The sequence below is a fragment of the Myotis yumanensis genome, unplaced genomic scaffold (assembly GCF_028538775.1).
Source record: "Myotis yumanensis isolate MYYU_CA2020_CCGP unplaced genomic scaffold, mMyoYum1.0.hap1 SCAF_12, whole genome shotgun sequence".
In the NCBI taxonomy this organism is placed as follows: Eukaryota; Metazoa; Chordata; class Mammalia; order Chiroptera; family Vespertilionidae; genus Myotis; species Myotis yumanensis.
The window spans coordinates 44,057,371-44,071,735 of NW_027223763.1; the positions used below are offsets into that span (position 1 = coordinate 44,057,371).

Consider the following 14,365-nt stretch of genomic DNA (forward strand, 5'->3'; position numbering starts at 1 on the left):
AGTTAAGTAACATGCCCAAAGTCACAAATCTAGGCAGTGGCAAAGCTTGACTTTAAATCTGTGTCTATCTGACTCCAACACAATAGAACTCTGGAGAGACTATAGCCATCTGCCTCTCCCAGCAAATGGAGATGTTCATGCATATGTTAACATCCTTTGGGTTTTGTTAGGTGAGGCATACTTCTGTTTCTTTTTGTGAAGATTAAATCTCTTTCTATCTTAATTTTAAAATAATCCATAATATACTAAGTTATTTGAAAATTAGAGTATTTTATATTTAAAAAGAGAGATAATAACAAGGGCTGGAGAAAGTGTGCAGAAATTGGGATCTCATATACTGCTGGTGAAAATGTAAAATGGTGCAATTGCTCAGAAGACCATATGGCAGTTTCTTTAAAGATTAAACAAAGAGTTACCATTTGACCAGTAATTCCACTTGTAGATGTATATCCAAGAGAACTGAAAAACTATGTCTGCACAAAAACTTTACATGAATATTCACACAGCATTATTCATAACTAGAAGCCTGGTGCAAAGGGGGTTCCTCAGCCCAGCCTGCACCCTCTCACAGTCTGGGAGCCCTCAGGGGATGTCCAACTGACAGCTTAGGCCTGCTCCCCTCAGGCCTAAGCTGGCAGTCGGACATCCTTAGTGCTGCCGTGGAGATGGGAGAGGCTCCCGCCACCGCCGCTGCACTCGCCAGCCATGAGCCTGGCTCAGGGCTTCTGGCTGAGCGGCGCTCCCCCTGTGGGAGTGCACTGACCACCAGGGGGCAGCTCCTGCATTGAGCATCTTCCCCCTGGTGGTCAGTGCACGTCAGAGCAACTGGTTGTTCCAGTTCAGTCGATTTGCATATTAGCCTTTTATTACATAGGCTAGCCCCAAAGAGTAAACAATCCAAACATCTATCAACTGATAAGTAAATAAACAAAATGTGGTATAACTACTCAAGGAAATATTACTTGGTAATAAACAGGAATGAAGTATTGATATTTAGTGGAATGTGAATATATAGGTATATATATATATATATGGATCCTGAAAACATTATGCTGAGCCAAAATAGCTAGTCACAAAGGAGCACATCACAAAGGAGCACATATTGTATGATTCCATTTATGGGAAATGTGTAGAACAGGAAAATCCATAGAGACAGAAAGTAGATGGTTGTCAGGGGTTGGGAGAGGACAGCTAAAGAGGACAAGGTTTCTTTCTGAAGTGATGAAAATGTTCTAAAATTGACAGCAGTGTATATACTCTATAAATATACCACAAACCATTGAACTGTACACTTTAAATGGATGAATTATATGGTAGGTGAATTATATCTCAATAAAGCTGTTATATACTTGTATTTTAAAAATTGCACCATGAAAAAAAAACACTAATATTATGCATTGGGTAGTCTCTCAAGAAATACCTATTGAATAAATGTACCAATATACCTTATGACTATATTAAAATAATGCTAGTTTGTTTAAATTCAAATATATCTTTTCGGAGTAGTTTATTTTGCAACAGTGGTGCATAAAGTGTGCCCTAGACTCAACTGTCCTTGGAATTAAATGTTGACAATTACTGCCATCCCAAGAATGCTGAGATGTGGGCCTCCATTGTGGAAGTTTAGCAACAGCCGCACAATGCAGGAATTCCCCCTCTAAACCAATGGGGCTAATTGTGGTGAAAGAACCACCTGTGACTTACTGACCATGGGACGCCACTGAGTGTTAGTGGCCTCTCATAACCCTTACTGGGCCAAATCGGGACCTGTGGAGAAGCTCCAGTGTGACTCAGGGCCACTAGCTAATGAAGATGTCACATGGATCCTGGAATCTGGAAAGATGAACAACCTTCCTTCTGTCTCAGAGCAGCTCCCGAGAGCAGGTTCTGATAGCACTTATCTATTTATGGCTACAACTGAGCTCAGATGAAAGAGTGTGGAAAGAAAAAATATCAATAAATTCCAGAGTGAAAATGGAAACCAGTATTCAGGGTTAGAGGGGAGGGGATATGGAATAAATAAATGTCCAAACTTGAGACTTCACTGAGCAATTAGCCTGATGTGAACAATTAAAGAAAAGCCAGGGGAAAAGTATCCAAATGCTAAGTGCACTGAAGAAGAAAATGGTAGAGTATTAGTGGATTTAAGAGCAAAACAAATGAGCTCAACAGACAAGCTTTATATGAGCAGATAAAATCCAGAACCAGCATTGACTAGATGATCCCTTCAAGGGATGGTGTGCAAGCCTTCCTCATGGGGGAATGGAAACCATCCAAAGATACTTTAGAAAGCATGTAGTTTACAACTCTTAAATTTTACAGTAACAACAAAATGAGCCCTGGCTTTGAGAAGAAAAAGCCCCAAGGTCCTTACGTAAAATGCTAGTGGGAATATGGTACAAAACTGGAAAGGACTTATCCAAAGCATAGAGGCTCCAAGACGCCATGTGCTGAGCTCCTGGCTGCACATTTCCAGGGAATCACTGGTATTATTTTGGAGAGAATTCAAGCCAGTCAAGAAAGCATCCTGGAGTGAAACAAAACATAACTACAAAAAATGTACTGTGTACTCCCTGTGTCAAGGATAGCTATGAGCTTTTGCATAGTTTATTTCATTCCATTTCTAAAACAATTCTGAGCCAGATATTTTACAGATTAGGAAGAAACTGTGGCTCAAAAAAATCAAGCAACTTTGCCAAAGTCAGACACTAGTAACTGGCAGGGGTAGAATTCAATTCTGGGTCTTTAAACTTCGTAACCACCATTTTCTTCACTACCTTAGACCTTTCCAAAGTAAGACTGTAATCCTTTTGTCTGGCCATAAGAGGCCTTCTAAGGATGAAAGACTGACATTTTGATAGAGATGAAAAATCACCATAAAACGAAGCAGACCAGAGCGAGAATACCAAGAGAGTAACAGGATGACATTGAATTTTGGAACATTTGCAAGTCAGGATAACCTAGAGGAACAAATATGAATGAAATATTGGCCAAGATAAAAATAGCATTACTACTTTAATACTATTATATTTAAAATAGCATTAATACTTAAATATTATTATATTTAGTCCCCAAAACTTTACAGCTTCTGATTTATTTTGTCATTTATACTTGATGAAGAATGTATAAGAAGATAAGAATTTGGGGATTTTAGAGCGGAACTTCTCTTAATGTTACTCCGAGTATCTTATTTAGACTGTAAATGTTAAAATTTACTGTAAGCAGTCAATATTTACCACAGACAATAAACAAACAAAACTGAGAAGAAAATAATTGTAATAGCTTTCAACTTTTCTTACACAATTCACAAAGATGAGACCATAACAGAAGTTGTGCTTAATTCCACCACTTACTTATGGTGATAATAATTCTCAACCAACAATAATTCTCAATCATAAATCTCTCTTTGGGGTTTGGTGTGGCAAATTTTCTGTTTCTTCCCCTACCAGGAGTAACAAACCCATCTGGCTAAGCTCCTCTCATTCCTCAACGACAAAAGATCATAAAAGGGGAAACATTCTTGCACCTGGGGGTCCCAAGGAAAAGGATCTTTTGTTCCTGGAAACTTAACTGAGCTCATCACCAGTAATGGCCACCACATAGAAAGCCTGCAGGTACAAACATTTCAGAAAGAGGTGTTGGGTCTATTACCTGTTTGAGATTTTGGCCCATTAGTTACCAAGTAGAAAGAATAACAGACAGAAATTCAGGGCCCCATGCTCTAATCTACTCTTTGCCACTCACTAGGTAGGTAGCCTTCACCAAGGGCTTTTCCCTCTCCTGGCTACAGGGCTCTCATCTATAAAATGAAGGGCTCAGAGTACATCATCCCTAAACACTAGGACATTTTGGCATCTGGCTCTGCCTGATATTTTGATGATTTTTGTTTTGATGATTTCTTAGCAAGTACCTGTTTCTTGGTCACAGTGCCATCCACAGGGTCCACATACTCAAAGCTGTCTGTCTTTGCCACACTGTAGACATGGCTCCCCACAGCAAACTGCTGGCCGATGAAGGACTTGTCTGTGACCAGGGCCTCCAAGTCCCTCATGATGTAATATGTCGCCTTGGGCTCTAGCCCCTCATAGTCAAACCTGGTGAGGGAGGGCAGGACACAGGATGAACACAAACTTAATTCGAGAACGAGCAATTAAGTGAACCTCTTATGGTCATCTCATGATTGGTTTTATTTTCAAGGAAAAACCACACAGAAAAGTACCTCCAAACTAATCTCCCCTCTTCCACCTGGCTCTTACAAACCATTCTCCACACAGCAGTCAGAGTGGTGGTGTAAAAATCATCATGTCACTCCATTCCTTTAAATTCCTCCAAAAGTGCCCCTCACATTGAGAATAAGACTCAAAACCCTAGCCATAGTCTATAAGGGAATGTGACCCTGCCCACCTCCTGACTGTGACTTTGTCCCACTTCCTCCCTCTTCTTTATGCTGTAGCCACACTGGCCTTCTCTCCATTCTCAGAGACACTGCACTCTTCGCTGTCTCTGGGCCTTTGCTCTTGCTGTCTGTTCCCTCTACCTAGTATAGTCTTCCCCCAGCTATTCAAATTACCTAGCATTCTCTCCTTCAGTTTTCAAACTTAGTGTCACCTCCAGAAAGTAACCTTCTCTGAAGGTCCATCTGAGATAGCTTCCCTCTATATCCCCCGCTCTCTCATCACCCTTTCACTTTTCTTTAGTAGTTATCCCAATTTGTATTTACCTTGATTTTCTGTTTATTATTTCTTGTCTGTCTTTGCCCACAAAAACTGTAAGCTCCTGGAGGGCAGAGTCCTTACCTGTTTTGCTCTCGGCTGCTTCTGATAAGTAGTAAGTGCTTTGTGAGTAGTGGAATAAAAGATGGGAGGAAGGGGAGGAAGGAAGGAGAGAGATGAATCAAGGGAGGTAAAGAGAGAAAGCGGGAGTTCAACATACCATAAAAGTCTCTTAGAAACTTGGAAGAAATATCACCATTTTTCCATTAAAAAAAAAAGAAAAAAGTCCTCTTAGCCAAAAGTACTCATTCATCAAATGTAACAATGGGGCTGAAACATGATTAGGCAAAAAAAATGTCTAAAAATAACACCAACCTCATTTCTTGTTATGAGGGTTAAATATGGTAATGGATACCAAGTAGTTGGCACAGTGCCAGACACGAGTGCTTAAACTGCTAATTACTTTTATTCTTAGTCACTACCATAAAGAAACTGTAGTCTTTCTCAACGTCTGATGGCACAACCAGAATGTTCTGTTTAAGAAGCAAGCGCTTTCGATGGGCAGCTATGCTCAAGTGGTGGTATTGGGACCTCACATTTGGGCTCCCTGTAACACAGGGGAAAATGTGAATTCTCAGAGTGAAATGAAAAAAGGAATATCTGAATGGTTGCTTCTACTTTTTTCCACCCAATATTTTTAAGTAAATGTCAGGGTAGTAGCCAAAATTCAGAACATGAAATGATACCATGTCTAACAACGGGTCCCCTGCACCTATAACCATATCTTTTTTTCTCTCCCTCCTAACACAAGGTGTGTCCTCCCCAACCTCAGAAACAAAAAAATATGGAACTCAGAACATTCTTTCTCATCACTGCATGCATTCTGAGCCTAGATTCTCTTAAAGATAGTCTTTTGGGGAAGGTAAAAAACTGAGCAGAAAGGGGTGGGATGATGGGCTAAGTCTACAGTGGTCGGCAAACTGCGGCTCGCAAGCCACATGCGGCTCTTTGGCCCCTTGAATGTGGCTCTTCCATAAAATACCAACTTCTGCGCATGGGCCACGAAGTTTCAATCGCACTGTACATGCGTGCCTACACGTGGTATTTTGTAGAAGAGCCACAGAGCCGCATGTGGCTCTCGAACCGCAGTTTGCCGACCACTGGGCTAAGAGAATCTCTTAGGAGATAAAGAGGCATTGAAAGTGATTCAGAAATTGAGAAAATCCACTAACATTATAACAGATCAAGTCAGTCTATGGCTGAAGTCATCAGGCCAGCCAGCCCAAATGCTCATCGTCATACACAAGCAGGTCCTTCCCCTCTGACTACAACCCCTCTGACTACCCCACCACTAACACATATTCCAGGGAAGAAACCTTTAAATGAAGAACTTCTGGGGTCAATTCACACAAGGAAAATAATTTGGGTTCTCTGCTACAACTTAAGACTCAGTATTAATGAAACCAAAATTGTTTGATTATCTCCTCCCCTCTAAGAAAACAGGCTAGAAACCATCTTATTTCACAAGCACCTTTCAATCTGCATTAGCTGGAGGCTGAAGGAAATGTTCACCTTTCATTCTACCTTTCCCCCCTGTCTTTATCTCTATGATCTTTTGGACAGAACCTAAAACATAAAACAGTGTCCAACAAGAATTCAAATCTCCATTCCTTTATATTCTCTAATATGGTATTTGTTATGAAAAAGGTAATTATCACGTAAGCTCTTGGCCACAAAAACGTGAACTATATTATATATATACTTATCATAACACCATGTCTTCAAAACACTGGCAGAAAACTAGATAATCATTCCACAAATTATGAGAAACACATCCCTCTCTCAAAGCAATCTCACTGAGCCAGAGGTTAGCAATCATGATATATTTTATCAGGTTGGACTTTTAAAAAACAGCTTTATTCAATTGAAGGATTTGCTGTGCCAATTCGCTCCTTAGTAGGCCAAGAAAAAGTCCACAAGAAGCAGGGTTTTTGGGCACTTGTTAGAAATACTAGGGGGTAAAACAAGTTCCCACCTGTCTTGAGAGTCCTTATTTTATGACACAATGAATAATTTGAGATGGTTTGCAGACTCTTACATCCTTAGCCTTCTTGACTGAACAGGAACCAAAAATATTATGGCATTGTCTACATTTGTCAGAGCAATGTAGTTTCTTTCACTTTAATGAGTGCAATCACAGGCTTCCTTATTCTCTGATATTTATCTAAGTAAATGACCTCTTAAGAGAAGAAACAATCACCTTATAAGGGAAGTCTAAAGCTTTCTTTCTGTCCCTCAAGCTCTTAAAACACAATCAAACATCCAAAGGAATTAACTATTCATAAGCAAAGCAAATGAGCCACAATCTGTTTTGAATACAGACAGCCTGTAAGACTACCCAAAAATTCCTTTGCTCCATCCCCATGTTCTTTCCTAACACCCTTTCCTACCAGTTTCCTCTGAACCATGGCTGAGTACTAGGCACACACATTTAGCAGGCAACCACACAGCGAGAAGACTGTCCCCTCACTTACTTCAACAACAGAAAAGTGGTAGAGACCCCCAACCCAAAGCTTTTAGCCACGGACCTTTTCCCTTCCTCCTTCCCAGGGTAATATTTCCCTTTTCTGTACCTCCTTTTATGGGGATAAAACTTTAGCAAAATCTAGGACTTCCGAATCATGTGGCCCCTACAGAGGGCGCCACTCAGGCATCTCAGACATGGTTTGGACCATTAGTGGGAGATAAGACAAAGGTAGGGAGAGGATTACAAAAGCACCCTGCCCTGTCACAGCTTCTGTCTGCCTGCCCCCCTCCCCATTTCTTGATAATTATGGGTGGAGAGCCAACAAGAAAAGCCCTTGGTTTGACTGTACAACTTATGAGTACCAAAGAACTTTCCAAGGCTCTGCAGTTCAGATTCCCTCTCGAGATGACTGCCCACCTTATAGGCACTGATGGAAAGATTACAGAGGGATGGCACTGGGAGAGATGAAATCTGAACCCTCCAGTTTGGTAGTCCTTGACTCCACCCCAACCACCTCTCAGGGGTTATCCAGCTTTATCCTCTGTGTTCCTCAGATCTTCCTCAAAGATGCCTCCTTCTTCAGGTCCTAGGCCACCAGTTTTAGAAACCTTCTCTAAGAGTAGTTCCCAGTGTCCACACAGAGACCTTTACCCTTCTCACCTGCAATAGTAGTGGCGGCCAAATTTGGCCCAGTGATCTCGAACAATTTCCTCTACACTCTGCTTCCGGGCAGCGATAATGGAGAGCCAGACCAAGACAGCCCACAGGCCATCTTTCTCCCGGAGGTGATCGGAGCCTAGGGGAGAAAGAAATATTCTGCTGAGGACTGTTCCTGGGATAAAGTAAAAGCTAAACGAACCAGGAAGACCAGTTAGCAATTGTTACATTCAAATAGCCGGATATATTTATTCATTGTGTTAAATACATGCTCCATAATATACTTACATTTCGGAAAACATGTAACTGAAATTCAAAAACATAAACTAATATTTAAAAATCCTATGGATTGTTGAAAGGAGCCAAGTTGACAGCACACTTGTCCAATGGTATTATTCATTCAGTCATTATTTGGTGATTTTTACACTATACTAAGCATTGGTGCAGGCACCAAGGACACAGAAGTGACACTCATGAAGCTGGAGACAGGTAACAAAGAAGAGTAGGCAGATTAAAGAACAAGATGCATCAAATAAGGGCAAGGGCTCAGAAAAAAATGAACTGGGTGATGATGTCAGAGTGTGACCGCAGCAAAGACTGCTTTATCTATAATGTAGTTTACCTAGAGTAGGGTATAATGGCACCCCCCCTCCCCCAAAGATATGTCCACCCAGAACCTTTAGATGTGACCTTATTTGGAGAAATAGTCTTGCATATATATTAAGCATCTTGAGATGAGGTCATCCTGAATTATCCAGGTGGGCCCTAAATCCAATAACAAGTATTCTTAGAAGAAGAGGAGTCACAGAGAGAGGCAAAAATGGGAGTTATGCTGCCACAAGCTAAAGAATGTATGAAGCTACCAGAAATTAAAAGAGGCAGGGAAAGGTTTCCCCTCTAGAGCCTTCAGAGGCAGCATGGCCCTACCAACACCTCAACGTTGGACTTCTGGCCTCCAGAACTATGAGAGAATAATACATTTCTATTGTTTTAAGCCACCCAGTTTGTAGTCATTGTTATTGGAGCCTTAGGAAACCAGTACAGATAGTCAGGGTCAGCCCCCTGAGGTGATGATCTCTGAGCTTACACCTGAGATGAATGAGTCAGCCAAGTCAAGATCTCAGTTCAAAGTATTCCAGGCAGAGGGACAGCAACCATAGTCCTTGAGGCAGGAATAAACTGGGAAGCTTAATCCTACAGCTATTTATATAGAAAGAGATGCAGTTCATATTGTGGTATTTACATGAATGAAGAGTACAATCGAAACAGGTAGCTTCCTGTACAGAAAGAATCCAGAAAAATATGTCATAGGCCAATTAAGCCTCTGTCTATTGGCCAATTATAAGCTCTCTCCGATGTGAATAAAGCCCTGAATACAAAAGATGTTGTTACAGTATGAGAAACGTGGGAAGTCTTTGGAATAAGGATTTTAAACCAAACTCTGCTACTTCCCAGGTGTGAGAAGTTCTTGCAAAGATGTTCATCTTTCTGAGCCCCAACTTCTCATCTGTAAAATGAAGACACCAATCTTTCAGGGTCGTTGTATCAATTTAATTAGGTTCAGAGGGCAGGCTCTCAAGTCAAATTGTTCATATTCAATTCTGGCTCAGCTATTTACCTTTGTGTGCCATTCTGTCATCATCTGCAACATAGGGACAGTAATGACCTCCACCCCCTGGGGTTACTGTCAGGATGAAGCGACTAAATGTGCCTAGGTATTTAGAAGAGTGACTGGGATGTCACAAGTGGTTGCTGTTGGATTTTGTTGTTGACAATTGACTTAAAGCACTGACATTGTGCCGATTCCTCAATGCACACTTCAAGGCAAACTGTTCTCAATTCTTCATATAACTTTATCCTCTGTCTCTGGCAATAGCAATATCTTAAGAAGGGAACGGGACCAGGGAGTGGACCATTTCTTCTTGCAATAGAGCAACTACAGTAGACAATGGCACTCTTGGGTTTCAGGTCTATGAAGCATATAGAGAAAATAAAAAAGGGAGACCTGGTGTTACAGAGCCATTTAAACCTGGAAAATGCTGCAACAATACCTTAGTTAAGTTAAACATCTTAGACAATTTCGTAGTGAAGCTTTGCCCTTCTTGCTACAATTAGTGTTAAAAAGTAAATGTTTTTCCTCAAAAAGAAAAAAAATATAACCTTGAGAGGGCAATGAAGATATTTAAAGGAAAAGGAATGTCTTTAGTTCTACACACTGATCAGTGGTCTGCTGACAACACTTCTACACGGCTGGTTGCAGCTGTCTTTATACTGAGACGACCCTGGGATTTAATCATCACACCATGGAGTGACTTTAGTCTCATTTAGCAAAGTCTTTACGCTGCTACAAAAATGGAAGGAGACTGAAGGTGCTGGACTAGCTCCAAGGCCAAGTGCCTCCCCCCCCCCCCCCCCCCCCAAAAAAATCTAGGAAACCTTGCCCAGTGGAATAATTTTAAAACCTTTTGTCCTTTTATAGCTAAAAAATCCTTTTATTTATTGGCGAGAGAAAAATACCCTTTTGTTCTAAAACATGGGCTTTGCATACTTTGCATGTCCAGAGGGATTACATTACCTGGAGATACAGCCATTAGATGCTATTAACTGTGAGATGAGGTGCCATAATTTAGTAGTGAAGAGACATAAAATTCTTTTAGCAGGATTTAAAAAATCACTACACCTCAACCATTGTTTCCCACTGAAAAGTGGATTGTGAGTTGGATGGGATATACTTGCCTACAACTTAATACATTTGCCAAGATTCCTAAGGGGCCAGTGATCAAGTAAAATTAACTGTGCTCTTTACAGCTTTTTGATGTGGGGATAGAGACATTGATGATGGTGCAATTACACAGATGTTTCCACTGGATTCTCTCAGTGTGCTTTGGAGGGGATATACAACAAACCATTAACAAGAGTTATCTCTGAAGTGGTAGATGTTTTCCTTCTCCTTCTTTTGCTAATACCATAAACATTTATTATCTTCATAATAAGAAAGAAATAAAATTTTGCATCATCAATAGTATATAGAAATTCACATTTTAAAACATTACTTCCATTTATGGTATATTACAGAGTTAGTGGGTTATTAAAGGGATCAGTACTACTTATGAACAGGTGATGAACTTTGAACCTGATCCCATTTCTTAGTTTAACTAATATACCTTTGTAGAGCACAGAGGCTGAATATGACCCCTCCCCCTCCTTGTGGGGCTCACAGGACTTAGGATTAGGATCAAGGATGTCCTGTAAGGTTTCAGTATCACATGGGATGTGAGGACTGGAAGGAAGGAAGTCCACGGCTGAGCTGTCAATGTTGACCTTGGGGAAAGATGGGTTTGGAGGACGGGCCCTGTTAATCTCACAGAAAAACCCCAGTAGTAAGAACAAAGCTTCAGATTCACATCAAAAGCCCCCACAGCCATGTGGAGAGGGGATTCACCCAGCCTGCATTTCACCCCTTTTTTACCAGGCAAAATTCTAACATTCTGTGAACAGTTAAAGAGTTCTTTGAGGCCCTGGTCAGGTAGCTCAATTGGTGAGAGTGTCATCCCAATATGCCAAGGTTGTGGGTTCGATCTCCAGTCATGGCACATACAAGAAGTAACCAATGAACACATAAATAATGGAACAACAGAAATAATGCATAAATAATGAAATTGATGTTTCTCTGTTATGTCTTTCTCTCTCTCTAAAATCCTTTAATAAATAAAAAAAGAGCTATTTGGGGGGGGGGAAGCAAATAAAGTATTTCTTTACTTCCTCACTTTATATGTTCATATCTGCTTTGTCTTTAAAACATGAGATCCCAGAAAAAATTATTCTACTGTAGCATTTATACACATTATTGCCAGTACAATTTTTAATAGACTATTTTTAGAGCAATTTTAGCTCCACAGCAAAACTGAACAAAAAGTACAGGGAGTTAGCATATACTTCCTATCCCCACACAAATACTACCACCCCTACTATCAACATCCCCCAATTGAGTGGGACATCTGTTATAGCTGATGAACCTACCCTGACACATCATTATCACCCAAAGCCCACAGTTTACATTACAGTTCACTCTTGGTGTTGGACATCCTCTGGGTTTTAACAAATGTAAATAACATGTATCCATCATTAGGGTATACAGAAAAGTTTTACTGCCCTAAAAATCTTCTGTGTCTGGCTTATTCATCCTTCCTTCCTTGCTAGCCCCTGGCAACCCCTAATCTTTCTATCATTCTTCCTCGTCTGGCTTTTTCCAGATATTTATGTAGTCGGACTCATAAAGTATGGAGCCTTTTCAGTTTGACAGCTTTCACTTAGTCATATGCATTAAAATTCCTCTATGAATTTCATGGTTTCATAGCTCATTTTTTTATTATTACTTTTTAAATGATAACTCCCTATTTTATTTATTTATTTTTGTGGGGTTTTTTGTTAATCCTCAACTAAGGGTACTTTTTCCATTGATTTTTAGAGAGAGTGGAAGGAAGGGAGGGATGGAGAGATAGGAAGAGAAAGAGAGAAACATCAATGTGAGAGAGACAGATCCATTAGTTGCTTCCCCTCGGCATGTGCCCCAACTGGGGCCAGGATCAAACTTGCAACCCAGGTACATGCCCTTGACTGGTAATAGAACCTGTGACCCTTCAGTTCACAGGTCAACCCTCTAACTACTGAATCACACTGGCCAGGGCTCATTTCTTTTTAGCACTGAATAACATCTGTACAAGTTTTGAAGCTTGCTTCCTCCGGATACCTGGCTGGTAGTGCAGCCAGAGCTTGCCCCTTGGTTGAGGACACTGAAAGGAGCTTTTACCTAGACTCCCAAAGCCTATAAGTACCACTCACACTCACCTGGACAGAGGCCAGCCCAGCCTGAAGCTCACTCAGACTTACTCTGAACAGCCCAGAGAACCAGCTGTCCCCACCCAGATACCAGAAGGAGGGTGCTCAGCTCTTTCCTGACTCCAGCAAATTGGTACAAAAGAGAAGGTCTATTTTTTTCTCATTAGACACAACCCCTGTTGCCCCTCCACCCAAATTAAGCTTTGAATTTTCTCAAGCTTTAAAGCCATTATTACTTTGAGCGAAATAGTATACCATAAGTATGGTGACCTCACAAAAGAAAAGGGGGGAAATAAAAACAGGACTCAATCACCCGTTTGCATTTTCTTCAACTGGAAATCCCAGCATGGGCCAATCAACTCAAATAAACATCGCACATGTTACTAACCGATTAAGTCATCTTAGCGGACACTCAGGTCAGGACAGTTTGGATCTGCCAGTTAGGAAAATACAAATCATTTTGCACTTGCTATCGACTCCAAGCTGGAACATAGGTTAGTGGTTCTCAACTAGGCTGCATTAGAATCACCTAAAGACCTTATTAAAAGATACCAACGCTCAGAATTTTTGGCAATGAACGCCAGGCAGCTGTATTTGTTTAATTTCCTTGAGTGATTCTCACGGGCAGTCAGGGTTGAAAGCCACTGCTTTACATGAAGAAAATTCAAAATGTCCCCTATTAAGTGCAGATAGCTTAGGGGTAGTGAATTAGACCTCTTCCTCTTTTTGTTTAAATTTAGTGTTGAGGAAAAGTAGCCACTGGTCTCTAGTTCAATAGATGCCACTGGCCTTGCCCAGGTGGGTAGCTCTTGATGGAGTCAGCTTCAGTATCATGCCTGTCCTTTTCATCTAGAAAACTTGTGAGGGTTTTGTCAATTTGGGGGTCACCAACTCATCCTGGTCTGCCTGGAACTTCTCTAGTTTTAGCACTAAACATCCCACATCCCAGGAAACCTCTCAGTCCCAAGCAAGCCAGGATCGTTGGCCACTCACTCACTCCCTCCCTCCCTCAAAGAGGTTCCTGGTGGTGTTTAGGACATGTGCACATTCAGCACAAACCTTAGCACACACATTTCCTGGAGCCAGATATGACAGGAAATACATATACAAAACTTGCTCCTGAAGCAGAATTGCAAAGTGAGATAAATTCCATTCTTAGAAGAGTAATAGCAAAGCACCAGGCACTGAACTTAGTATTTTAAACATCTATTATCTAATTTTCACAATCTGATAGCTCTTTTTTACAGATAAAAGATTGAGGTTGGGGCACTAGTGTGAGGTTACATGGTGACTAAATGGTGGAAAGAAGACTGAAACCTGGGCAGTTTGGCTCAGACATCTATGACTTTCCCACTACTAGAATAGCCGGGTAAGGACCACGGGCCTGAGATACAATAAAGCAGAAAGCCCTTCTGAAGATTCAGGTAGTAAATTTGCATTTCTTCCTTCTCACACTAAACAAGCTGGAAAGTTGCCAAATTTCCCTTTACTTCTCTCATATCAATTTACCCCTTTCATGTGCAAATCAAAGTTTCATTAATTTGCAGTGAAATTCATCCCATCCTCTTTTTATCTATTAAGACAAGGATTTGTTTTTTAAAAAAGAGCAGTTATAAGGGGAAAGTTGGGA

General features: G+C 40.9%; 1 protein-coding gene across 1 annotated transcript in view; it reads right to left on the bottom strand.

Annotated features, from left to right (window-relative positions):
- The window catches only part of PGM5 (phosphoglucomutase 5), a 170,084-nt gene that overhangs the window by 41,119 nt on the left and 114,600 nt on the right, over positions 1 to 14,365 (bottom strand). Inside the window, exons 8-9 of the mRNA XM_070431546.1 lie at positions 7,900 to 8,035; positions 3,911 to 4,094 (exon numbers count right to left, since the gene is read on the bottom strand). Of these exons, the coding sequence (XP_070287647.1) occupies positions 3,911 to 4,094; positions 7,900 to 8,035 (320 nt within the window). The remainder of the gene's footprint in view (positions 1 to 3,910; positions 4,095 to 7,899; positions 8,036 to 14,365) is intronic.